At 41.4% G+C, this 25,530-nt stretch overlaps 1 protein-coding gene across 1 annotated transcript; it reads left to right on the forward strand.

Annotated features, from left to right (window-relative positions):
• Positions 1–700: 700 nt before the first annotated feature.
• Positions 701–19,863, forward strand: LOC134540364 (juvenile hormone esterase-like). Its single transcript, XM_063383046.1, has 11 exons — positions 701–851; positions 3,242–3,394; positions 5,032–5,160; positions 6,126–6,273; positions 10,234–10,419; positions 13,103–13,269; positions 16,059–16,239; positions 16,981–17,153; positions 17,869–18,010; positions 18,246–18,378; positions 19,534–19,863. Exons 1-11 carry the CDS (start codon positions 783–785, stop codon positions 19,691–19,693), a joined length of 1,641 nt encoding a protein of 546 aa, XP_063239116.1. The 5' UTR covers positions 701–782; the 3' UTR covers positions 19,694–19,863.
• The last annotated feature ends 5,667 nt before the right edge of the window (positions 19,864–25,530 follow it).

The following is a 25,530-nucleotide window of genomic DNA, read 5'->3' on the forward strand; positions in this document are numbered from 1 at the left end:
ATCTCTCGAAAACACGTGTCGGCGGCTCGCGCAACTCCCAGCTGTCCGGTGTCAGTTACGTGTCAAAGGCAGGGCGCCGCGCGGGGGGAGCGGAGGGCTGGAGGGAGATAAAGCGGCGACCCAGGTGCGCACGGCACATCTCATGTTACGGCGTGCACCTGCGCGTGACGCGGCCTTGCTAACGTTCGTAACAATACTTATTTTTTTTTGGCAGCCCCATCTGTAGGCGAGCTTGAATTATTCAAGAAAGTATGACCATGTTTACAAGACCATATGAGTGCTAGAGTTTAACATGTTTGGAACTGTTGAATATTTATTTGCTGTTAATAAAATGCGCGATTCTCACAACACACACACATATATATATATTTTTTTGTTCGCGCTTTGCTCAATCCCTTGTTTCTCCTCTCGGGAAGCAACAGAATAATGTAACATGAAAAGATATCAATAAGATCACATCAGGGTAGTCAATAAATTTTGCCACAATGATAATTTCGTTTTCAAAGGAAACAATAAAAACCACACAAACAAGTTTCATTTTTATACTCTGATAGTTTTTAATCATCGTTTTAAAGTTCAACAAGTAGTACTGAGTACTTTAAAAAGAATGTGAGTTCAAGTGTATCACTAATTTAACTCGATATTATCAATCAGGTTTCAAGGTGATACATTTATCTGTTAATTCTCATTTTAACAGAATAAATAGAGATAGCATTGTGATTTTATCACTATAAAAGTTTGAGGCGTAACAGATTTGTTCTGCGGTCGCCAGTCTTCCAACGATGCTGCTGGTCTCTGCGTTGCTGTTCGTCACACTCCTGAGTGGGGCGTGCTCGGAAGACGTGCACCAGGTGACAACAGCTTGTTCTAGTAGAGAATCACATACAAGAACAAAAATTGGTTGTCTGTAAAGTCGGTTTACGGACGATAGTTTAACGTAACAACGTAATAACAAAACATTGATGAAATGATTGCATACTTTTATGAATAAAATGGAATCATTTTCATTTTAATAATAAGAGAATAAATACTTGAAATTATACTAGTAATCAGATTCATTTTCTTACGTACATTTGACGTAGAAATTATTTCATATTACACATTTATAATAAAGTTTAAATTTTCACTTCTGTCGGTGCGGCGCAAGCGTACAATGAGCGTAACGGGACACTTTTTCGTGAGTGCAGCCGGCGTTCATCGATTTATTAGACGTTGTCACGTCAAAAAAACTAACGGATTGGTCGGCCTTTTTTGTTCAAATAAAATTATCACTTGTTGACGTGAATGTTGAGGTTTAGAAGACATCCTGTTTCACCCGGACATGTCCTCTTTTTGTAGGCCTGTTAACAGTCGGAGTGGGAAGTAGTGGCCCTAATATTTTGGAAAAATGTTTAACTGTGGAAATTTTAAGGGTATAAAATCGCTTTCAGAAAAAAAATAATAAGAAAAATATTTCTATAACGTTTTAAGTCAACGTGGAACTCAATTTCGAATATTGTTTGGCTAATTTAGCTTGAGAAATGTCAATAGTCTTATCAAAATTCGAACAAATTACGTTCACGTTGTATACTGAACTAGCAGACGTACTCTTGCTTCTTTACAGAAGTCTAAAGGCGTAACTCACTCGCACTGCTCATTATACAGACGGCCGGACATACACTGGGACAAGCTCTTTTATTATTTTACATAGCATAGAGAAAGTGTTAAAATGGAAATTAATTTATTATGAACTTAAATCGAAACTGAATTGTTAACCGTCACACACGACTACATTAAAGAAAATAATAAAATATAAACGTGATCTATGCTACAAATAAACACTCACAAATTTAACAAACGCGACGATAAAAATCTTCAGAGAATTTCACAGTTGCCTGACCCTTTATTCTTTCAATAGAGTATACTTACTTAATACGTCATTCACTTAGAATAGTGAGAGTTTGTATAGATCAAGGGCGACCAAAATATTATTCATTAGTGCTGCTCTATGACCTACTATAACCCTAAGAACACATATTGTTAAGATAATTTTGTATCTGGATATACAGTAATCAATCTGTAGATGAATAGGTTTCAGCTTTTGTGATTAGCGTATATAGTTTATTATACTTGAGATATTTTCTCGTTAGCGGCTATCTCTCCCTACTGACGTGCATGCTTATCTACCTTCCTCTGTCCATAGGTGCCTTGTGACACGCCACCCTTCGCCTTACTTTAGAAACCATGTTGTGCACATCAGCTCACCTCCCATGTTCTGCTGTCCGTCCAGAATATATAAGATAGAACCTTATAAGTTATGCCTGTTCTAAGTTGTGTGTTTTTAAGTTATGATCGTTCACAGTTCTAAGTTACGTGGATTTTTTTTCGAGGTTTTTAAGTTATGACTGTTTTAAGTTGTGTGTTTCGAAGTTATGTGTTGTTCCCCGCGCTACTCGCCGCTCATTCGTCGATGGTTCCCGGTCGGCACTCCTATCTTCCAGAGCTCGCCCGGTTCCCACTAGAGAAGCCTAAGATGTCCATCAAGTTCTGTCCCTGCCCGAACACGCCCGAATATTCACCTTCGGCCAACCTCGGGATTTGTTTTATTTTTGCGCAGGAAAAATGAATTCAAATATTAAAAGTGGTCGGTTAGGTTAGCTACATTAAAACACTTTAAAACACTATGGATGGTTAGTTAGGTTAGTATAGCTACATTAAAATAAGCAGAGAAATATAAATCTATATAAATAAACCCGAGGTTGGCTGAAGGTGAATATTCGGGCGTGTTCGGGCAGGGACAGAACTAGATGTACATCTTAGGCTTCCCTTCTCACTAGGATTCTCTCCTCACGTTACACGTCTACTCGTGAGACCATCTTCTGGCGCGACAGGGGCCGCAGCGGTATTCGCCACTCGCTTGAGTGGTGTCAGGGCGAACACATGTAGACGCAGTTATGGCTCCCTGGACGAAGGGCTGACTATATAAGTCTCGCTTTAAGTATCAACAGTTCTGGTGGACAAGAGCTGACATCATAGCTGCCTTCCTTGCTGCACGTTAAGTGTATCGACCTACAGGGGCACGGGCTCTCTTACACTAGATGCAGGCTACACTGGACGAGTTCACCAACCACTCGTCATGGTGCTGGGTTGTGTTGTGATCACTGGGAACGTCTATTGACAAGCCAATCCCTGTTACAAGTGTGTGTCCCACAAAGGAGCGGTACGTAGGGAAAAAAATGTGACACTTATTTTTGGTGTGCAGGTTTTTTCAGGGAATGTGTACGCCGTTGTAAATACCACGTATGGATCTGTGAGAGGACAGCTCGTCAACTCTAATGTTCCGAATGGAGGGCAGTACTACATTTTCAAAGGAATCCCCTACGCCAAGCCACCGGTGGGGGATCTGCGTTTCAAGGTATGCAAGTAGGAGAGTTCCTTGCAGCCGTCTTGCAAAAGCTGCCAAAAAAAAATATTATCATTCAAGTTCTGTAATTATTACTTAAACACAACTAAACCTCAGCATATTTACTTCAATCCAGAATGTAGTCATAACGAGTTATGGAAAATCCATAAAATATCAATAACACATGTTTGCAGATGTTATAATAAATACTTGGTAATTTTAGTAATTTTTTAGACAAATTATCTTCACCAATATTTTTTTAGTATTAAATATTTAATATAACAACAGTGCTTTGCTACTGGCCTGTAACTTGCAAACATTTATAATAATGTAAATAACTGAATTTATATAATTAAAAATTTTTTTAGAAATTTTTTTTGCTATATAAAATATGTCTGAGTTTTAGTATGTAAAAAATAATGCAGTCTTTATAATTGCCTTGATTTAATAGAGAGAGAGAGAGAGAGAGAGAGAGAGAGAGAGAGAGAGAGCTGGGCCTGGACCACAAAGTATATGAAAATTATGTCCTTCTCCCTTTTCCTCACCTCTTTATCATTTCACTCTTCCACCAGTGGCTCAACCCCATTTCCTCCTCTCCCCATAATTCCCACCCCAGATTTTTCCTCCCCCCCCCCCCCCAGTGGCTCAATCCTTTCTCCCCCTCCCCAACATAAGAGACTTTTCCCCCTTTCTCCCACCCACTCAATTTTTTTATTCAATTGTCTGTTGTAATTGGTTGTAGAAAATGAGTACACTCTCCCCCACCACCACTAATAATTTTGCATTATTTCCCCTCTCATAACTCCTTTATAATCACCTTTTATTTATTTTTTTATTTTCCTCTCCTACTTCCCCGTACACCAACTCCCTCTCGCCTCTTCCCAACATCACTCTGCTAGGTGTCGCTAGTGAGTGTGTTGTCCGCCATGTTGGAAGACATCACTGATGGTTGTTAACATTTGCTACTTAGTCGTGCCACAGGTGCTGCATTGTTATTTATTTTATAAAAAAACACGAGTGCCGTGGCTAGGAGTTTGAGAAGCAAGTTTGACAAGAGCACAATTTTAAACAAGGCACACAAATCCAGCCAAGGCTGGGAAGGTAAGGAGGGAAAAGACGAGGGTGTGAAATGACGGGAGTGTGAAACATGCGTACCCACGTTCCTGTTAAAACTCGATCACAGGCACTTTTTTCTGGGAAGCCTTCATTTCACAGACGAGAGAGCCACACCCGAAGTTCCCCGAAGTTCATGCTCGCTTTTTTTTCCCGTACCACAACAGGTGTATTTATTTGGGGGAAACATTTTACATGATTTCACAGTATCTTTAATGTAGCTATCCTAACCAAATCAACCGTCCACAATGTTTTTAAAGTATTTATAATGTAGCTAACCTAACCAAATTGACCATTAGTTATCATGAGTTGTATATTTATTTACAATGAACAAAAAAAAAGACCCCGAAGATGCACGATCGGGCGTTTGGCTATCTCGTCTGTGAAAAGAAGGCTTCCCCTTTTTTCTAGTTGTAAATGCACATCCAGTTTGAAACGAGTTACCTGGGTGAGATCAACGCTGAGGATGGAGTGTGTCATCTCGGGAAGGACGTCTCCAGAGCGAGTGACGCGTGTGTGTGTTTGACGGCGTGCAGGCGCCGGTGGCCCACCCGGCGTGGAGCGGGGTGAGGGACGCCCTCCAGTTCGGCTCCACGTGCGTCCAGCAGGAGAACCCGGGGACCGGCGCTGAGGACTGCCTCTTCGTGAGCGTGTTCACGCCGCAGGTGAGCCGCGGTAACAGCGAGGAGTGTCCCACACGTGTACAGCATTACACAACACAGTACCTCGAGACACCGTATCTGAGACGGAAGGCAGTCGCTTGAGGTGTCGGGGCAGATGTCCTAGTATCCGAGACTAGCATCCATACATAGTTGCGGAAAGGTTCCATGATGCGTCTTACATAGCCTCTCGGGGACAAGGCGACCCCCACCTCCTCGTGGTACCGCTGGTTATCTAACGGGGGCAACGCCGGAAGGCTGGGGACTAGGTCCCTGTGGTCAGTAGGAATGGGCGCCCTACTGACCCAGAAAAAGGCTGGGTATCAGGTTGGGATAAGGAGGTTTCCTCCTCCGTCGCTGGAAACCCAGCCTAGCCAACCCCCTTGCGCATCTAGTTCTACAGGTGTGTTGCCACCCGCCCTAAGACTTACCATCTGGTTGAGTGTAAGGGGGAGGTACATTCCGGCAGGATTGCGTGCATGTCATGGGCCAACTACCCTGGCATGTTGCCCAAAGCAATGTTACAGATAAAAATAAGAAGCCTCGAATGGGGGTGGTCCCACTGAAGGGCACCCCAACTATAGCAATTACGGGGGAAGGTGTTTCCCACCTAACCCCACAGACACAGGGGGTGCAAGAGCACACCAACAAGGGAACAGAGGGCTCAAATAGTTCAGATAAAGTCCATGGATATTATTAACGGTGATAGATCTTCAGTTTTCCAAAAAATCATTTAACGTTGTTTCATTTCACATGTGCGAGTGTTATCTTACAGACAGAGGACATTCATATTGCTTTCTAATTCTTTCCATTTGTTGGTGGAAATAATATATTTTTTTTTTAAAGATTTGTTAGAAATTCTACGGGGTGGGTGTATCTCCCCCCTGCTTACAGGGACCTACTTGTGAACTGTATTATTGAACTCTAGTTCTTGTAGAGCGACGTGCACCACGGACTCTCATGTGACGCAGCTGCCGGGTCACGGGGTCACCCTGAAGCCGGTGATGGTGAACATCCACGGCGGAGGCTTCACCCACGGCTCGGGCAACACCTCGCCCGACCGCATGCTGCAAGAGGGCATCGTGTTCGTGAGTCTCAACTACCGGCTCAGCGTCCTCGGTACGTGCTTTGAATATATATACTGTATAGAAGTCGTGAGTGGATAGGATTTACTCTACGTTTTTCAGGAGCGTATGATGAGCAGCTTGGGAACTTCACCGCTGCAGGGCGCTGCCAAAACGCCCTGTATCGTCTTAGGTTGTTATTTACACGTTAGAGCGCAGCACTGTCGCCCGCTGTCATTACGCCGCACCCCCCACCAATCATTCACTGCAGCTCAAGGTCGTTCAACGGGAGGGGGAAGGGGTGTTTGAAGAGTTCGACACTTGTCCGCTAGGGACCACCACAAGTTTTTGCCCTAGAGATGGTGGCGATTGCGGCAGTGAATTAACCAACAACCTCAAACCGTATTAGAAATTTTAACCTGGGCTGGCGACTTCTATACAGTATATATATTCAAAGGTATTAGTGATTCACTGAAGATTTACAACAGACCACAGCACCCAGTTACAATGTAAACAGAGAAAATTTTAGTAGTATTCAATTTGCATCTAGCACAACTATTAGACTTAACACAATGAAATAAGTCGAAACATCATATATTCATATATTTCCTCCTTTTTCTACTAAATATCCCACAATGCTGTCAAAATGGATTTTACAAAAAAAACCATGTACCGTTGGATACTTTTAGAACTACCTGTTTAACATATGACTTTGTACCGACCATGGCCTTTAAGCCCGTGCTCCGCACCGCCAGTACCGGATCCCGATTTCGGAGCGCACCCCTAGCCCAGCCGAAATGAGTCAAGCGATCGCCCCTGGCGTGACCTCAATTAACTTAATTAAACATCAGGACACAAAACCCCGGGGGCTCGACTACAGAAAACAATTCCCAAACGAGGCATTAAGACAAAATTAATTAATCACAAGCAGTGAGCAAGTGCGTCGTAGAGACTTTGTGCGTGCACTCCGCGCTGGGAACAGACGTGTGTCCGTGGACAGTATTCAAGTTAGTTTCACTGATTATTTTTTATTCTGCACTATACCTTCATAACTAAATCCTTTTATTAATTCACCGCTGCCCACGTCGACTCGGCGCGTATTTTGTGGAACCAGGCCTATCCCGACCGTCTTCATTGTGATACCGCGCTGCATATCGGATCACGAAACTTACGGTACTGGCCGACTCCAGCGAGAGCTTTTTATTTAAGGACGCCGTGCATATGCCTGCCGGCTGCACTATCACGTAAGTGTTATTCCGAACTTAGGAGCCCGCTCATCGAGCCCCCTCCCTGCACCCGTTAACTTTCGGCGCTGGCCGTCTCCAGCGAACATTGGCCCACGTCCCGCGAGACTGCCGCGGTAATCACCTCAGTGTCGCGTAGTGTTGTGTTTTTTTGTTTTTGATCGTTTTGTAAGTGTAACTGTGTAACCGCTAGACATTGCCTAGTGTTGGTGAGAGTTTTTGTAGCGGGACTGAACCGTGGAGCGAACGTGTAGAGCGTACCGTGTACCGACGCGGACCCCCGGTGAAGCTCTTAAATTAAACTTAATTCCCACCAACTTGTGTTATAATCATTTCCGTAGTCTTCCGTCCTCCACACGGCCGAGCGGCCTTCAGAGCCAAGGGAAAACCATTCAGGTTAGATTTCAAGCCGTGTACCTGGCGGGGCACGCGGGGGCAGAGTACCCACGACCTGACATCAACTGCCTAGCAGTCCGCTAGCCTGGCGCCCCTCCGGACAACAACAGCATCGCGACGCCCGTAGCGCCCGTCAGGTACCCCCGGGCATTCACAGAGGTCGGGTGACGGCACATATTAGTAAAAGGACATCATATTCATAATTAAAAAATACACTACTGTCGCTACAAAGAGAAAACTTAAATATTTACAAGTTAATGTTAGCAAGTCCGGTCTAGCGAGGAGAAACAGACCAGGTACTCTACATGTTAAAAAAAAATACTGTGCTGTAGTGTTTTTTTTTTAATGATGGGTGATATGGATGAAAAACCGATACCGATCCGATTACCGATACAAAACTGATGCAATACTTTTTGTAAATAATCACTATGCAAGTCTCCAGAAATTCGATGGTTTAAATAATAAGTTAATCATAACAGATAACACAATTATTTTTTATAACAATTTTTGGTAAATGACAATAAAAAAGCCTTTACCACACAAAATGTGTGCGTAGCACAATACACATTATGCCTTTGACTAACCAACGGACACAATATTAAGAGTAAATCATTAAACTCCAAAAAAAAAAAAAAGGAGTATGGAACATTTCCAGAGTTATAAACAGGTAAATATATAATATGGGTGACACCTGAATGGGCTAATTGATGTATTTTTTCCCGTGAAAATCGGTTCTTTTAAATGTCGGTTGGAAAAGATTTTATTGGAAATACATAAAATTAGGAATATCGGCCGACACCGATAATAAAAGATTACATTGTTTCATTCCTAGTGTTTGTGTGTGTTTCTTTTATAACTACCTTCACAATGACTGACTTCAGTGAAACACTGAGATAAGACAAAACAATTTTTAAGTTCTGAAGTGTTCAATGACGCATCTCGGTCTGGAGAGCCTGCGACAGAGATAAATATGTTCAAGTATTGATATACCAGAGTTCATTTGAGGTAGGAGAAGGAGTAAAGAGACACTGGTACCCTAGTCTTTAAAGTTCCAGATGGAGAGAAATTAAATTAATAACAGATACTTTTATTCAAAAGTATTAAAATTAAAAAAAAAACAGATACTATGGGCGATATAATCCACAAGTAGTACAAACAAATTTACAAAGAACGTGTTTACCTAGATGTGTATAAGTGTGCACAGTATCCTGTATTTTACATGCACGAGGGAGTGAAAAACATCCTGCCTCGAAATGCATAGTGTGTTAACGCATAAACAGTTAAAAATACAAAAATTACTCAAGACAGTTCATTTCGCAACAGTGTAAAAGCAAATATGATTATAGAAGTATGTTTCACGTAATCTTGGATAACGAGCAAGAAAGGTGTATACAACAGACGTTATGTAGCAGCTAAATGACGTAAGAAAAATAAACGACGATACGTACCAGCTGGATGCCGATGACGGTTGCCAGAACCAATTAATCCTAAACTGATAGAACATGTGAAAACAAACAAATAATTTATAACGTTGCAGCAAAATAGAATTTAAGAAACATGCAATAGATAACACTGGTCTAGAGTGCCGCTAATACAACCAAGTCGCGAATTCCAAACATGAGACTCAGCCATGATGACCCCTGGCACGGTCGTCCGAGACCTGAAGTGGAACAAGATGCGTGCTAACACACACCAGGCGGAGAACTCCTTCGCAAAAAGAAAATAATCCCTGTAGAAAGAAGGGTGGGGCTTTCACGGGAATACAGGAGAATGTATGATGGACAGGCGGGTTGATTTGGGGGGGGGGGGGGTAGTATCACGACTCTGATACCGACGATGTCCGGAAACTGACGAAGAGCCAACGGTGACGAAGATACGTTCGTCAACAGTTCAAAAATAACAACTCAAATACATAGTATGATAAGCTACGAATGCAAAAAAATATATATATTTAGAGCCATCAGATTATATCTGCAAACATATGTTCATATTTGCTGGCATAAGCCACGACTAAGAAATATATCACCACGAATGTTTCGAGTTCACTATTATAACTGGAGGCACGGTGGTCGAGTGGTCAGACACTCGCCTCCCAACAATGCGACCGGGGTTCGATCCCCGATATAGGGTCAGACCCACACTTGTCGACGGAAGTTGCCATGACCTGTTGGTCTTGTCAGGGTGCTCCCATTTCCCCCACAAGTTCATTCTGTCACTGCTCCACATTCCACCTCACCTCACCTCGTGCATTCTTCAAGGCTGGTCTGTCCACCAGGCAGGGCAACAGGCTCCTAGGAGTGTCCATCCATGCAGACCCTGCCTCAGGCGTGGAGCTGCACCAGACCTGACCAGAGCGTGACGCTCTCTGCTCGAAGGCTTCCTGAGCGTGGACAGCACGGTGGTGTCGAGCAACAACGGCCTGAAGGACCAGTCCCTGGCGCTGCGCTGGGTGCACGCCAACATCGCCCGGTTCGGCGGCGACCCGGCCCAGGTCACCATCTTCGGCCAGAGCGCCGGCGGCGCCAGCATCGAGTTCCAGATGCTCTCTCCCTTGTCGCGAGGTGCGCCCGGTCCGCCTGCCTGCCTTAAGCAGGCCCTGCTTCGAATTTACCTCTCAACGTCCTCCTTACCTATGGGAAAACCCAATATTGCTCGGTACCTTGCATGCATGCGTCGTTCATGTGAGAACACCAGTCTGTCGGACACATGAATATCACTGCAAAACTGATAAAATAAAATATAAGCATTTGAGTAGCCAACCAATTTGATGTAGCTTCCAGCAATCGTTAATTCATATATAACTTCTTTCCTTGATTGCTGCCAACTTGAGTAGCAGTAAAATTGACTAGACCTATGTTTGAACTGAACTGTATGAAGTTGCGTGCAGTGGCAATTTCAAAACTGACTAGGCCTATGTTTGAACTGAACTTTATGAAGCTGCGGGCAGTGGAAATTCTTAATAATCGATTTTAAAAGTGCCTGCATAACTCTGAATGGACTGTTCTCTATCATTTCATATTTTTTGGGCACTCGTTTCCATTATAGTGCTTGATGGCTTTGGAAACATTTAAAGTTAAATCGCAGAAAAGTATTATGAGATGTTGGAATGGAAAATGTACAAATAAGACCACCTTTGATTGGATATAGCCAGAAAAGAAATAATGAAAGAATGTACGGAGAATTATGTTTATTGACACAGTTAATTTATCAAGTAATGGGATGAGGTAATCATAAAGAAATTGCATAGATTATTCTAGTGGCGATATTGATTTAATTCGGGAAGAGTACGTGGATACTAATTTGCACGCCGTAATGGAAGTATAAAAAAACTTATCATCTTAAAGATATGCCAAACTTCATCTTACCAAAAAGCTCACTGGTCAATCAAACTTGGTACTCAGAACCAGCGCACAGTTGTAATCATCATTCAGTGGTGGGTGTGCGATGTTATTTGTTGCATATTATATATGTATGCTGTTGAGAGAATCATGTCTGCCAGGGCAATCCAGGGCAACGAAAGGCTCGAAAGGGACAAAATAATTTTGAGAGGCCCTTTCCCATTAGCTTCTGTAAAACTTTTCAAACCCCTCATAAAAAAAGTGTGTGCGCGTGAAGTCCACTTCTTGATTATTAGGTATAGATACATATTAATTACGTAAATTTTCATTACACTATTCACATGAAAATGGATGATACTTATAAAGTTAAATTTACATATTAATAACTCTTTCCCACGCGAATAGAGAAGTTGTAAATATTTTAAATAAAATAAAATAATTTTTTTTTTTTTTTACGAAATCTGGAGAGTAGACAAACACAAGCAACGTTGCCATAATTACGTAGCATCATTCGTACCTCTCCCGTGCCGTCTTCCCAACTCGACCGCTAGCGCATACGCTGGAGTGGCGTCGCCGCTGACTCACTCTCCTGCTCTACCGGTTCCCCTACCACTTAACTAGCTATTCCCCTCATGCGATCGGAATTTTCGTAACGCTCGTAAATTGCAGAGCCCCCCACCCTCAGAACTTTCACTTCAAAATTAAAGATTGTAAATGTTATCATAGCCAAAAATTGTAAACGCAATCTTTGCGTACAGCCTTACTTGTAAGGTTTACAATTAAATATATTAGCAATAGACTTGAAATTTTTGACCTATCAGGATAAGCGTTCGTTAAAAATGAACTGGAAATTCAACCAGGTCTACTAGTGCCTCGCCCCCTGGCCGGTGCCTGACCGGCTCTTATGTTTGTTAATATATTTATATATATCGCACATGGAAACCTTGTTTGTTATTTTTTTGTCTCAAACCATTCCTCATTCACCATAAAATGTGCACAAGCTTGTAATCACTTCGTACCCTAGACATCAATAATGCACCTGACATAGCTCCATAGTATAAGGCGGAGACCATGTTGGTGGACATAGCTCCATAGTGTAAGGTGGAGACCGTGTTGGTGGACATAGCTCGCCTCCCAACTATCTGTATCCACCTCGCGTTTTTCACGAATGGGCAACTTGAGGGGGGTGGGATTGTTGCCATGAGTTTATGGATTACCTCCGGGCACACAGGTTTCTCCTTCAACCACTCATTCTGTTGATGCTTCATTATTACCTCCATAACCCCTCATTTTTAGGGCCGCGTACGCCCGGCTGTGAGTTAAAACTTTGCATCATTGTCCGTATTTCATGGTTGGCATGGATTATTAGTAGACATTCGTCTACTTCCAGCACGCCAATAATAGCAACACAAATGCGGCCAAACAGGGCAATGGCTTCTCTTGCAGACGGCCGCCGATTACAAGGAAACAATCGCTAGTGCGAGCGTACCTCATGGCAGTCTAATGAGCGATCAGTAACATTTTAGTGAGAAATACATTCCCCTACTCATTGTCTATACCTACCCTGATTTTGACGAGATCTTATGCCCTAGTTAACTCATTCATTAATACTTTGGAGAGGTAATGGTCGATACTAAGTCATTTTACAAAATAAATCTGTCCGATATGCAGACCCGCAAAGAAGCGTCACCGTTTGTGGCATTCCATGTGTATGTATTCTCCAAGGTCACCGCTCCAAAAAAAATAAATACTGATTTTAATCGGTTTCGCTGAACTTTCGATATAGAAAAGAAAAGAAAGTAGAACGTTGGTTAAAAAGGGTGATGACACAGTGCCCATGCGATCTCTGTAGTCAGTTAAGATCAGAGCTCCCACTACTGGCAGCTGTGTGTGATGGACGTTTCAGGACTGTTCCATCGGGCAATATCCGACAGCGGGTCCGCCCTCAACCCATGGGCCTTCCTCAACTCGACGGCTGACAGAGCGTTTGCTCTCGGCAAGAGATTGGGTCACACCACCACTGATGCCACGAGCCTGGTCAAATTCCTCAAGTCTGTGTCAGCACAAAACCTGGTATGTTGAAATGTTTTCGATGTATGAACACTTTAACTCTCGGCACACGGCATTTGGTGGGAGTAATTTCGTGAACGGAACGGAAGTCGCATGCGTGCGACGGAAATGAGCGACCACGGTGCTGCCGTCTGTGATGTGCGGCGCGAACCAATGTCTATAGAGACCAAGGGAATCGTTATATTACTAAATGTTTCGTGAATTTCGACAAGATGAGCAGTGTTTTAATCAAATTCACTGTCGAAAATCGGGGTTTAGTAATTTTTTCATGTCTTTTTCGCTTTTATCAAAGCAGTTTCATTATATACTATTTTAACTTTTCGCTCTGTAAATTGAATGATTCCATAGTCGATGTAGCTGCTCCGGCGGGTGCGGTAACTGTGTGTGATTCGGTGAGACAAAGTGACGTCACTCACATTCGGATAAGGACACGGACCACGCACAGGTTCGGACTATTGTAGAAGAGCTCTGCCTCTGACTCGCGGCGAGAAATGTAGTTGAAAACGCAATTTTCGTATATTAAATTTGTTCAACATTATCTTTAAAGACTTCTACGTTAAAATCCGTGTCAGAGTTTCGTTTTATAAATATATTTTCAACATGAGAACACGTAAATGTTGCTCGTTACCGAAGCTAGATGTTTACGCATCACTGGCGAGTATTGAAAGTCTAGCTCATGTGAATTTTTTTTATTTACACTTCGTTGTGCTACACTTACTATCTTTTGTTCACTTGTGTAACGTAAATGAACCCTTTTGAATGAATTTGGGAGATTGGTGGATCTTTTAGTTTCAAAGGTAAAACAAAAAAAAAAGTGTGACTTCGACTGAATGTAAGTGCCTCTATATTTATTTAACCATTAATTACTTTAACATCAATAAAGAAAACATGGATTTCACAAACAAGTTAAAAAGGTAACTTAATTTACGTATACATATTGACAAATAATATTAAAATTATAACGTTCAATGAGTTGGTTGACAAATATATTAAACTTATTAAATTATATTAAGAAAAATATTAAAATTACAACATTTAACGTATGGGCTAGCCGGAATCAGATTACCATTAAGTTTACATTTGGCATAATTAGAACGTAATCAAAAACAATCAGTTAACATAAACAATCCCCAGTATTCAGAGTTATCAAAGTTCCGCAATAAATATTTTTGGATGTTCCAGTCTCTTTAATGGAGTTATCTGCTGGACACGCTGAAGACATTACAAAAATCTGGAGGACAGGAGATTTGACATTAGCTGGCCGAAGATGACGTGTTACATGGTACCGGGGTACCTTAGTCGTGCAGCTTCCCGGAGGAAGGAGGCGAGGGTAGTGTAGTCATGTCCACATCCGGCACTTGTACCCTCTCTGCGAACAAGGCCGAATCGAACATGATCAGAACTGGTCCACATACAGTTAGTAAAATAGGCAGAAAATGCCCACTAAAAACGGTGATGGTCGGGGAAAAAAGATTGACAAAACCTCACCAGACAGGGAGGTGACTTCTAGCATCAGCCAAGTAGTCCGCCAGGGTGCCAAGCTCACGAACACGCGTGGTTGTCACGGACGTTTCCAGAATTTAAAATCATTATTAAATTTATGAATGTTTAACTACCTCTACTAGGCACGCAGACATACTAATTAAATATTAAAAATGAGTTATAGGGAGAACATCCCTTGCCTATTCGACCGGAATGAAGTATTGCAGTATGCTGCTCGCCGATGATTCGGAGTTGTCAGTCTGCTGTCGCGGCGCGGAGTGTTTTTGGGGCGGCAGCGCCTCGTAATTAAAAAGGCGAAGTCAATCAAAAGAAAGGGGGAGAATTCGGCTTCCGGACCGAAAGGTTCCGAAGATTTCCGAGGGAATGGTGGTACTGGCCGATGTCAGCGCGACCTACGGAGGGGTGTCCGAAACAAGAAAAGATCGACTCGCACGAGGCGACTGCTAAAGCATGGAGCTTATGGAGGAGACTAGTGCAGCGCTCTGGTGGTTAGGAAATTAACTATGGGTCACTTTTTGTCGCGTGAGGTGCTATGGGGCAGGCCTTTAGCAGGCGTTCAAACACCAAGGGAAAATAATTCGCAAATCTATCACAAGAGAGCAGAGGCGGTACTTTCGAAGACCCATGGGCACCCTGGGATTCAGCCAGGGTTGATGGCCAGCCATTGAACTGAGCCTGGTTCCCTGGAAGGCTAGAGAGAGGTGGGTGAGGTGGAAACTGCGCTGCTCTGGTAAATTAAGCCCGAGACGTGGCGGTAGCTTGAGCAAAACGACTCGTGGGTGTGCCTCTGGGTTGCTTGCATCAGGAGAGCGCCTAGAAAAACAGTGCCCTGGGAGAAAGCCGAGATAAGCCATCTTGATCCCGGCTCAGAGGAGAATTACAGACGACGGGCGTGTGCCAAAGCGGTGTTAAAATGAGCGCACAGTCTGACTTGCACTGGTTCGGCAAAAATCAGATTTAGTGCTAGGAACAGATTGGGGATCTAGCCTGACAAAGATTAAATGGGAGTGTACAGGAGGCGGAAAAGTTTAAGTGTTAGCAGCAAATATGACTGGCAAAATTATTTTTTTAAAATTCAAATTTAGAATTGTGCCAAAAATACTAATTGGCGGCACACTTGAAAGTGCTGTATGAGTTTTCGGTGTTGCCCGAGTTGAAACGGTGTTAGGTGTCAGTGTGACAGGTGACAGTGTGACAGGTGACAGTGTGACAGGTGTCAGTGTGACAGGTATCAGTGTGACAGGTTCAAATGACCTTTGAGCTAGTGCATGGTGATGGTGCTGGTGCAGGAGAAGAGCGTGGACCCATACAACCCGTTCCCGCCGACTCTGGAGTACCAGCACCAGCAGGGCTCGGAGGTGTTCCTGCCGGAGGAGCCAATCATGCTGCTGAGGCAGGGTCGCTACACGCAGGTGCCCTACATCACCGGCTGCAACAACAAGGAGCAGAAGGAGGATCCATACGTGTTGCGTGAGCATCGCACAAACCCACTACCAGAACACGCAGTGACTGAGCAGACATTTAACTTCTGGTTACACATGACAAAGCTTTAACACTGCCATACGGCAACTAAGTGCCACTTTATTTCATTCAATTACCTGTAGAGGTTTCGAGGTCCAAAAGTTACTTATTTTTATAGTTAGTGTGTTTAAAGTTATTTTTCTGGAGAATTTCTGGTTATTCTCCAGTTTCCAAAACAAAACAATTTGGTGAAATAAAGACTAGAAGTTAATGATATTGTGTAGTTATTAGTATTAAGAATGGACTGTCGCACTGGCGGAGAAAATTTTCCATTTGTGAGCAATTCATGAGTTGGTTTACCGCCTTTTCCCCTGCTGAATCAATTTTGGCTAATGGCAGTTTCTCAGCCTAGTAACTAGCAATGGTGAAGGAACTAAATCATTGTTTACCCACACCTAACTTACAACCAAGATATTGGTATGCAGATATGAACTGTTTGTTATATTCTTTCCCTGTTCACACACGAGCCCGAGTGGCTTTGCACACAGTGGGCTGGCTAGGTCTCTGATCTTCCCCGATCACTCATTGGTTGAGATCACGAGTGGTTTTGTTTTGCTGGCATCCCGGTCGAGAGCCTTGCGGCAGTTGCTCAAGGTTGTACTGCACATCGAAGCCAAAATTCTGGGGAGTGTTCGCCTCCACCACTTCGCCAGCAAGCAAGGCTGACGGACGGGCGCGTGGTCCTTTCAGAGTTCATCAGCAAGCCGGAGCTGTGGAAGAATGTGGACATGCAGCGCTTCATCCCCGACGACCTGCACCTGACCAGGAACTCCAAGCTGTCCGAGGAGATCGCTACCGAGATGAAGAAGTTCTACCTGGGCACCGGGACCCCGTCCGCGGCCGAAATCAGCTCTCTTGTCGACGTGCGTTGCAACCTCCAGCTGTAGCCAAACTCTCTCCTCCAGTAAACGTACCTTTAGAGTGCCTTTCTTTTCCTTCATCCGCAAAGTTTCTTCCTTTTAAAATATAACTGAAACATCAATTATAAAATATTTAAGACAGAAAAATGGAAATAATTAGAATCGACAAAGCAATATAAATTATGAAATGCACAACTCTTGTCACAGAAGAATAAAATTGCATATATATAATTAGTGATACACACGAGTAAATTTCTCATCAAATTCATCTTATTCCAAGGGGGCTGATTAAATAGTAAAAAACAATCATAATCAACTTTCTAGCAAGTATTTATAAACTATGCAATACAATTTCTGGGGAATGGTGACGGAGGAATGATATCATAGACACTTGCATTAGCACTTATTTACCAAAAGGTTTGTATATTATAAGAAACACTATGTTTTCATACATGGTAAGGTATTTATCTACAGCACTCTATTAAATGTTGAATTACCTTTGAATGTATAAAACAAAATTGAATGCACTATAGCGTCAATTGGTTTCCATTTCCAAGAACAGTATATATATTTTTTAAATAGCCAATGAATATCACTATGTTTAAGGCCTACATAGGAAATGTTAGAGGAAGAACACTGTTACATTTGGACGAATAAATGAATACTGAAAGTCAATTTTGTAAGCTATTTCATCTGTGGTAATATTTATTTTCTACAGGTGGACAGTGACCAGAAGTTTGTGACTGGAATCCACAGGTCAATTAAACAGCGACTAGCCCACGGAAACTCACACTTGTATGTGTACGAGTTCTCTTATGATGGACTACTTAGCCCATCTAAAGGAAAATCACCAATAAAAGGTAAGTTTTCTTTGCATCTTGTGTGAGCAAAAAGAAAATGAATGGAAGTTTTTGAAACTATACAGATTGGATACTTGTAATTAAAATTAATGGTTTGAGTATTATTTACATTAAAATGTATTGTGTTCAGCTGGAATGAAATTAATGATTCTGGGTTAATTAAAGCATGTTTACATGATGTTTAACAAACGTTTATTAGAAAGGCACCAATAATTTTGAAACATTATTTTAACAGGTGCTGCCCATGCAGACGACATAGGATACTTGTTCTACATCTACCAGAAGGTATCAGGTGTAACTGAAAGTTCTACAGACGCAAAAGTGTCCCAGAGGATGGTGAAAATGTGGACTAATTTTGTGAAGTACGGGTGAGTAGATTTAAATGCAACATATATTAACAGTTGCTGGTGAGAGTTTTACATCACAGTGTTTAAAATATCGAAGGATCGGTTACAATCGTCATCGATCGAGTTTTCCACCTATCAGTACGCCTGGAATATCCTCTTCTATTCATTACAGATTTTTCCTCACTTTTTTCCAGTCTTACCCCTGACCTTTTCATCCCTTTAATCTTGTCCGTGGATCGATTTCTAGCCTTCATCTGTTCTCTAAAACAATATTAGGCATTCTTTTCAACTCCATTATCATCCTCTGCCACATCGGCGTCGTTAGTTCGTGGATGAAATCGAATAGATTAATTTATAACAACAGTTAATTGCAATTAAGTTAATGCTCTATAGACCTCCATATTGATTACGGTTGTGTGGACTAATTCTAGCCGATCTTGACACATTAAACCCAAGTCTTGTGCTCTTCTTTACTTGTAAGATCAAAGTATACGAAACTTCACGCACTGTCCTCGTGAATTTAACTCAGATAAGTTGCCCTTTGAGTGATCCAGCATGAAGATTCGGGCGTTCTCTTCTCGCGACTGGATAATCAATCTCGCAGTTCCAAGCTCTCGCTTTTATAGTCAGAGCGAAGGAGGATCACCGCCAAGAAGATTCGGAAGGGAGTTGGATGATGAGAAAGAGTCAAAAAGGAGGTGAAAGAAGCATATGAGGGAGAAAGGCTTAGAGTAAGGGAAGGGAAAGGGAGTATGAGTGCTGGCAGGCGGGATTGCAAACCAGTGGAGCGTGTTAGGAGGGAAATGGTACTGTAGCGAGAACCAAGAACCGAGGTGGGCTTGCAATAATAAATTCATCTGCTAGAAATAATAAACATTGCCAAGTAAGATAACGCAGTCAGAATGAACCCATTTCAAAAGCTTTCATTATATCATTGGTCTTTTTATGACAGGACTTGATTGAAACCATTATCATTTTTGTTTTTAATTTAATTTCGTGACTGTTTGGAATAGTCAGTATTCTCAACATTATTTAATTTTGTCTACAATAATTGTCTCACAAGTATTTACTTTCAGCATTTATAAAGTTAGTGAATGTGTGTTTGTCCACTGTTCAAGAGTATACATGTAACTAAGTACAGCTGCGAAATGTCATATGAATTATTTTTGCGCGCAGCAACCCAACACAAGGGATGACTCCGGCCTGGCTCCCCTCCACCAAGGCCAGCCCCGCCCACTTGTCGATAGACGCGGAGACACGTCTGGTGCGCGAGGACCTGGCGGCTAGGAGGATGGCCTTCTGGGACAAGATCTACGCTTCCATGCACAAGGTGTGATCCCACCGCGGGCAGATGGAGCGTGGAAGATAGAGTTTCAACCTTCTGGCTGTACCTCGGACCTTTCCTCTACAGCTGGTCTTCTAAGTTCGATTCAATACCTGTCTTAGAACTGTTATGGCTGGTTTGATTTAATGTGTAGGCAAATAATTATATACATTGTTCACAGATTCTGTGTGTGTTGATTGTTTTCCCTGACCCCATTTGTTTCTTGGGATGTGTACAAGAGGAGTCTGGATACATCATTTTAAGTAATTACTCATATTTAAAATACAATAATGATTTTTCTAAAGTGATAATTAAAAGTCATATTAGTAGGTACTGCGTGGTAATGGGCGTATAGTATATTTGCATGTAAATACATATCTGGCAAGCACATAGTTCAGCTGGGGCAGTATTTCTCCATACACTGTAAGATGGAAGGCACTTCAAGTTCAATCAAAGGAACAAAGTGGTTTGAAAGTGAACAGAATTGTAAAACCAATTATAAAGGGTCCTGCCTTGTCAGGGGTGTATCTGTGTTAGCCACTTCAAGTTCAATCAAAGGAACAAAGTGGTTTGAAAGTGAACAGAATTGTAAAACCAATTATAAAGGGTCCTGCCTTGTCAGGGGTGTATCTGTGTTAGTGAGGCAGGATGATAGGAACGACACTCATTGGTGCTTCTAGCGTGGCAACTATGAAAATGGTATTACATGGCAGAGAAATAAGGATAAATATATAATGTAAGGCCTTTGGCTTGTTTCAATAAATTATACCAAGCATTCATGTCTAAAAATTATTCTGTAAACATACGTTTGAGCACTTTTCACTCTCCTAAAATAGTTTATAATGAAATACGGAAATAAAACCCCCATCCACCCTCAGCGCACTCTTAATTACTTTTCATGAACAGACACCACTTTAATATATTGAGCAGTTTTCAAGTCATGTGATTTCTTCTGAAGCTCTGCACTGTATGTGTGTCCAGGTACTTATGTAAATAAGTTTTATTTTGGCTTAATGAATTGTCTACTACGAGGTCATTAGAGATGGTCACACAGAACTACACAGACCAGTGCTATCGAAAGAGGAATTGACTTTTCCCGATTGCAAGGAACCATCCCAGGATTTGTTTGGAGGGTTTTCGGGAAAACTGGGCTCCAGAATCAAAATGTGTGGACAGAGATCAGAACCCCAGGCTTGAACAAGCAACAGAACTGCGCGTAGAAGCTGTAACGAAAATGTGCCGACTAAAGAAACTTCTGCTTTTACGAACAGGAAGAATTTTTCCGGAGAAGTAAAGGTGGAATGTGCAGTCAAAGGCAACCCAAAATTCAAACCATCCACCTTCTATGGCCAATCTTTATGGACAGTATACAGGCGACAGTTCAAGGTAGCTGAGGAGGCGAATGGTTGGAGTGAGGAAGAGAAGGCTACATGGACGGCTTTTATATAAATGGAACCAAGCGCCATTCAGTCACAACTGAGAAAAGACTGTTCAAAGTATTGATATGTCAAAAAAATAATGAAACATCTACATAAAAAAATCACTGTAAAATATTTTAACATGTATAATAAGCTGCTTTATTATTATGCATAACATTGTGAATTATCTTCCTATCATAGTTTAATCAGTAAAAATGTCTGTTGGTTCTCTTTGAATAAAATAAAGTAGAGTTTCTTTAAAAAGAACCAAGTATAATGGAACATGAATGCCATGGTCACGTTGTCAAACAAACAAATAATACACCATTTTAATTACCTCAATATCCATTGTTCAGTAATTGTCCATTGTAAATCTACATAATCGGTCTTAAAACAATCTGGCAAGTGTTCTTCATCTGTCGGATATAAGCTTTGTGTTAAAAATGCCAGATACATTGAAAGCATAACTTATACCATATGAGATGACAAATAAATTACAAAAATGTTCTTAAAAGTCAGTTGGTTACGAGAAACTATTACTTACACATTTCAGCATAAAATACATAAGCAATTTATTATTCATCTTCCATTGTGAATTCTGCGTTATTCCCAAAGCCATCTATGTCATCTTCAACCTCTGTACTCGACTGAAATTTCTGATAAAAATGCCAGACTCCTTAAGGTATAAGATGACGAATAGATTTAATATCCTTAAGCTTTTCCTTACTTATAGGCTTTCCTTCAGGCCACAGCGAAATTAATTTAGATGATTGAAATCCATATGAGTCTCCCTCGTCGCTTGTTTTTGTTAATGTTAACATCAATGAAAGTTTCTTGAGAATGGCTGGTCTTCATCTGAAGAACTTGTGGTTTACATCTCTCCAATTTAATTTGACGAACTGTGAGCCAGTTAATTTTATTTCCTTCTGTGTAAATCTTCCTGTTGGTGATCTCTTTCTCTATTTCACTGGTCCCTTTAAAGTCATAATTCTGCATTTATGTCACAACAAATTTTCTCTTTTTACGGCATCCTTCCATTACATTTATGTAGTCCTCCAAAGTATATAGTCGCTGTTGTTTTAGGGCAGATTCCACATCGCCAAAATCAGAATCATTCGGGAGGTAAGTGTGACAGAATTCAGTGGGTTTAGATCACCAAACAATGTGTTCATCATTAGTTCCATTTTGATATTCCTATCCTGGCCCCCACACGAGTCAGACCACAAAATGATGTCTGTGAAATTTTTTTCCGACATGAGTAACAACATGCTTTCGCAAGCTGGAACCCACTTCTTGGGCACCTCTTCCGGCAGTGCCTTCTACCCAAACATAAAATTAACTATTGGATTCTTTCCCAGAGTCTATCCCAGTATTATAAACCCATATTTGCCTCTTGTAATAAATTATATTTTTTGGGATTCTAGGCAGAGGCAATGTTTTCTCCATGCCATAACTTAACGTTTCCACATTTTCACATTCCTTTGCAGTCTTAAGTTCACGATTCATTGCATCTCTTGCTTCTTCAGCTACTGACTGATGCACATTTAACTCATTCATAATTGTTTCCTTTTCAATGATGTTGCAGTTTTGCATTGCTGCATAAAATCTGTCACATGCATTGCATGTATCTTTTTTGAGCTTTTTTTCGTTTGATATTAAAATATCTGTGAAGTATAATTCTGTAGCAACTAAAACTTACTGCTCCATTTCCTTCATTTTCCTCTTTGTATAATTCATACATTTTTAAATCTGTAAGTTCTGTAGATAGGTATTCTGTATCACCACTCACCCGCCGACAGTAGTGTGATTTATACCTAGGAAACTTGTTGATGTGGTCCTTAATTTTTTTAATTTCAACTGGAGAAATTCGAGGTACACCTTTTCTTGAGTTCCTCTCTAGTCAGTTACACAATCGGAGCGAATTTTGTTCAGTGATGTGTTGACTCGTTTTGTTGATACTCCAAAGGTATGAGTACCTACTAAACATTTCTCTGCAGACATTCACTTTATCCAGTTCGTATTTTCTAGTGTATTGTCGTTTGTTAGATGATGACCTCTTTCTTTTAACATATACCTCTTGAATATGTGCAGCAATGAAAGCAGTCTGGCAATCATAAGATCCTAAATCCCAAAATTTCTCAAACATTTTTTTCCTGAAATCAATATTAACATTGTCTTTGCATCGTTTGGAGCAGTTGCAATTAAAATCATTGAATTCCTTGGGACTACAGTAAGTACCTTTAACTACGAAATGAGGTTTGTTGCTGTCTTAGTTTTTTCCATGACTGACATGTTTGACTGACATGCTTTCGTTTTCTCCCCTTTTTAGGTCTACCTCCTTTCTTATTTTGAGTCGTTTGTCCATCTTACTTTTCAGGTACATTACTATTATATTCATTCTCTTCCTTTATGTCTTTGGTCTCTCTATATTCACCTTGATTGCCTGAATCTAAATGTGGAGTGTAGTCTGGATCTTGAACACTATCATCCCAGTCTTCATCATAATTTGTATGATCCTTTTGACAATAGGCCTATACATCATGATCATGTTAAAAAAAACACAATAACAAATCTAATATTAACTTATAGAATTTTGTACCCTCAGTATTTCAAAATCTACATTGAATTAAAAACAAATTGAATCCAACAGTGTTTGATTTAACAATATTATTACTGTACAATCAACATAATATCACTTGGTTCTTTTTAAATCAAGAAAGAAAATACACATTAAATTTTCTTTAAACAGAACCAACCGCCAAATGTCACTTGGTTCGGTTTAAATAAAAGTAGAAAACCTCTATGTAAAATGGTTGTTGGTTCAAGTGCTCACAGATAGGAGCACAGCCTATATATCACTTAGGTCTATTTTTTTAAAGAATTTAGTGTGTTTCATGCATTCAGTTATGGGTATATCTCAAAAATATAAAAAATGGCGCTTGGTTCTTTTTATATAAAAGCCGTCCACATACAGCACTTGTCTGAGCCCTGCGATAACCCCTACTCGAGCTGCTTCAAACCATACCAGTTCCGAACCAGAAGGACTATGGAGTACTAGCAGAAGCTCTTGAGCTGAGGTATGGCATCGTCACGTACAGAAATTCCTTGAAGACTCGTAAACATAGATCCTCAGAAACACTCCAGGAATTTGAAGTTGAAATTGAGCGGCTCATGCATCTCGCCTACCCAGAGGCTCCTGCAGAGTTCTGACAGCAGTCAGCCACCAGTGCATTTATAAATGGACTCAGAGATACGGAGGTTCAGCAAACTCTTTTTTTGGCCCACCACAAGAATAGCTTCTATGGTATGGTCCATGCCTTGGAAACTGAAGCAGCACACCGTGTTTCAAGAAACAGAAGTGCCAGGCAAGGAGAACTGGACTGGGGCCATACCGTGGAGGAAATGCCAGTAACACCACTAATGAAGGAGAAATTATCGCGGCATTGAAGAATTTACTGAATAATACTACGGGCTTCCAGGTCCTAAGAGCAGGAGTATGCGCGGTGCTTCGCTGCAAAGAACTAGAACCCATTCAGTGGAACAGCTCGACATGCATGAAGACATCGCAGCAAAAAAGTAACAGGGAAACAAGCAGAAGCTGGTTTGAGGAGATGCATGCTAGCTCTACGGGAAATGGTAGCCACTCGGGTTTTCCCTGTATCCTTACTTTGTAGAGGCCATGAAAGTCTGTTGTTTAATGGATGGATCAATGGCAGACAGTGTTTACTCACTGTTGACACAGTGGAATCTGCATCTATAGTTCGCACACATATCGAAAGTATGGAAAAGTTGAGAATACCCATCCCATATATACTCAAAACAGCCACTGGAGACACTAACTGTGCATGGACAGCTGAAATTTGAGGTGAGTATCGGAACTTGGACATTATCACAGAATTTTATTTAGCTGATATTACTGACAAGGATTCGTTCTTGACAGGGAAGTACAGGTACTGCATATTAGAGGTAGTTTTGTTTACTCCCAACCAATTGGACGTGCCTGTAATGCAAGTGGTAGTTAGTGAATCTGGTTCAATTACAGTAAACCATGAGCAGATAATAGCAGCTATGACAATGGGAGACCCTATGGGCAACATGAGCTACCTGACTGAGTCAGATATGACTAAGATTAGAAGAGCATCGCCAAGGTTGGCGATGTTGTACCAGTCAGGGTGGCCAACCTCGATTCGCAAACAAGGGTATTGAATGAGGGAGAGACAATAGCTAGCTGTGAACCAGTCTTTTGGGTAGGCCAGTGTGAATCTTTTTCTCCTAGTGGACATAATAAGCAGCCACTGAACCCCAATTTAGAACCGTTTTTAAAGTTATGCCGAGATAATATATCAAATTGAGGGATGTAAGAAGTTACTGCTTTTCTGGTAAGCAACCAGGATGTATTTTCTGTAGGAGACACTGACACTGGGAGAAAGA

The sequence above is a fragment of the Bacillus rossius genome, chromosome 16 (assembly GCF_032445375.1).
Source record: "Bacillus rossius redtenbacheri isolate Brsri chromosome 16, Brsri_v3, whole genome shotgun sequence".
Lineage (NCBI taxonomy): Eukaryota > Metazoa > Arthropoda > Insecta > Phasmatodea > Bacillidae > Bacillus > Bacillus rossius.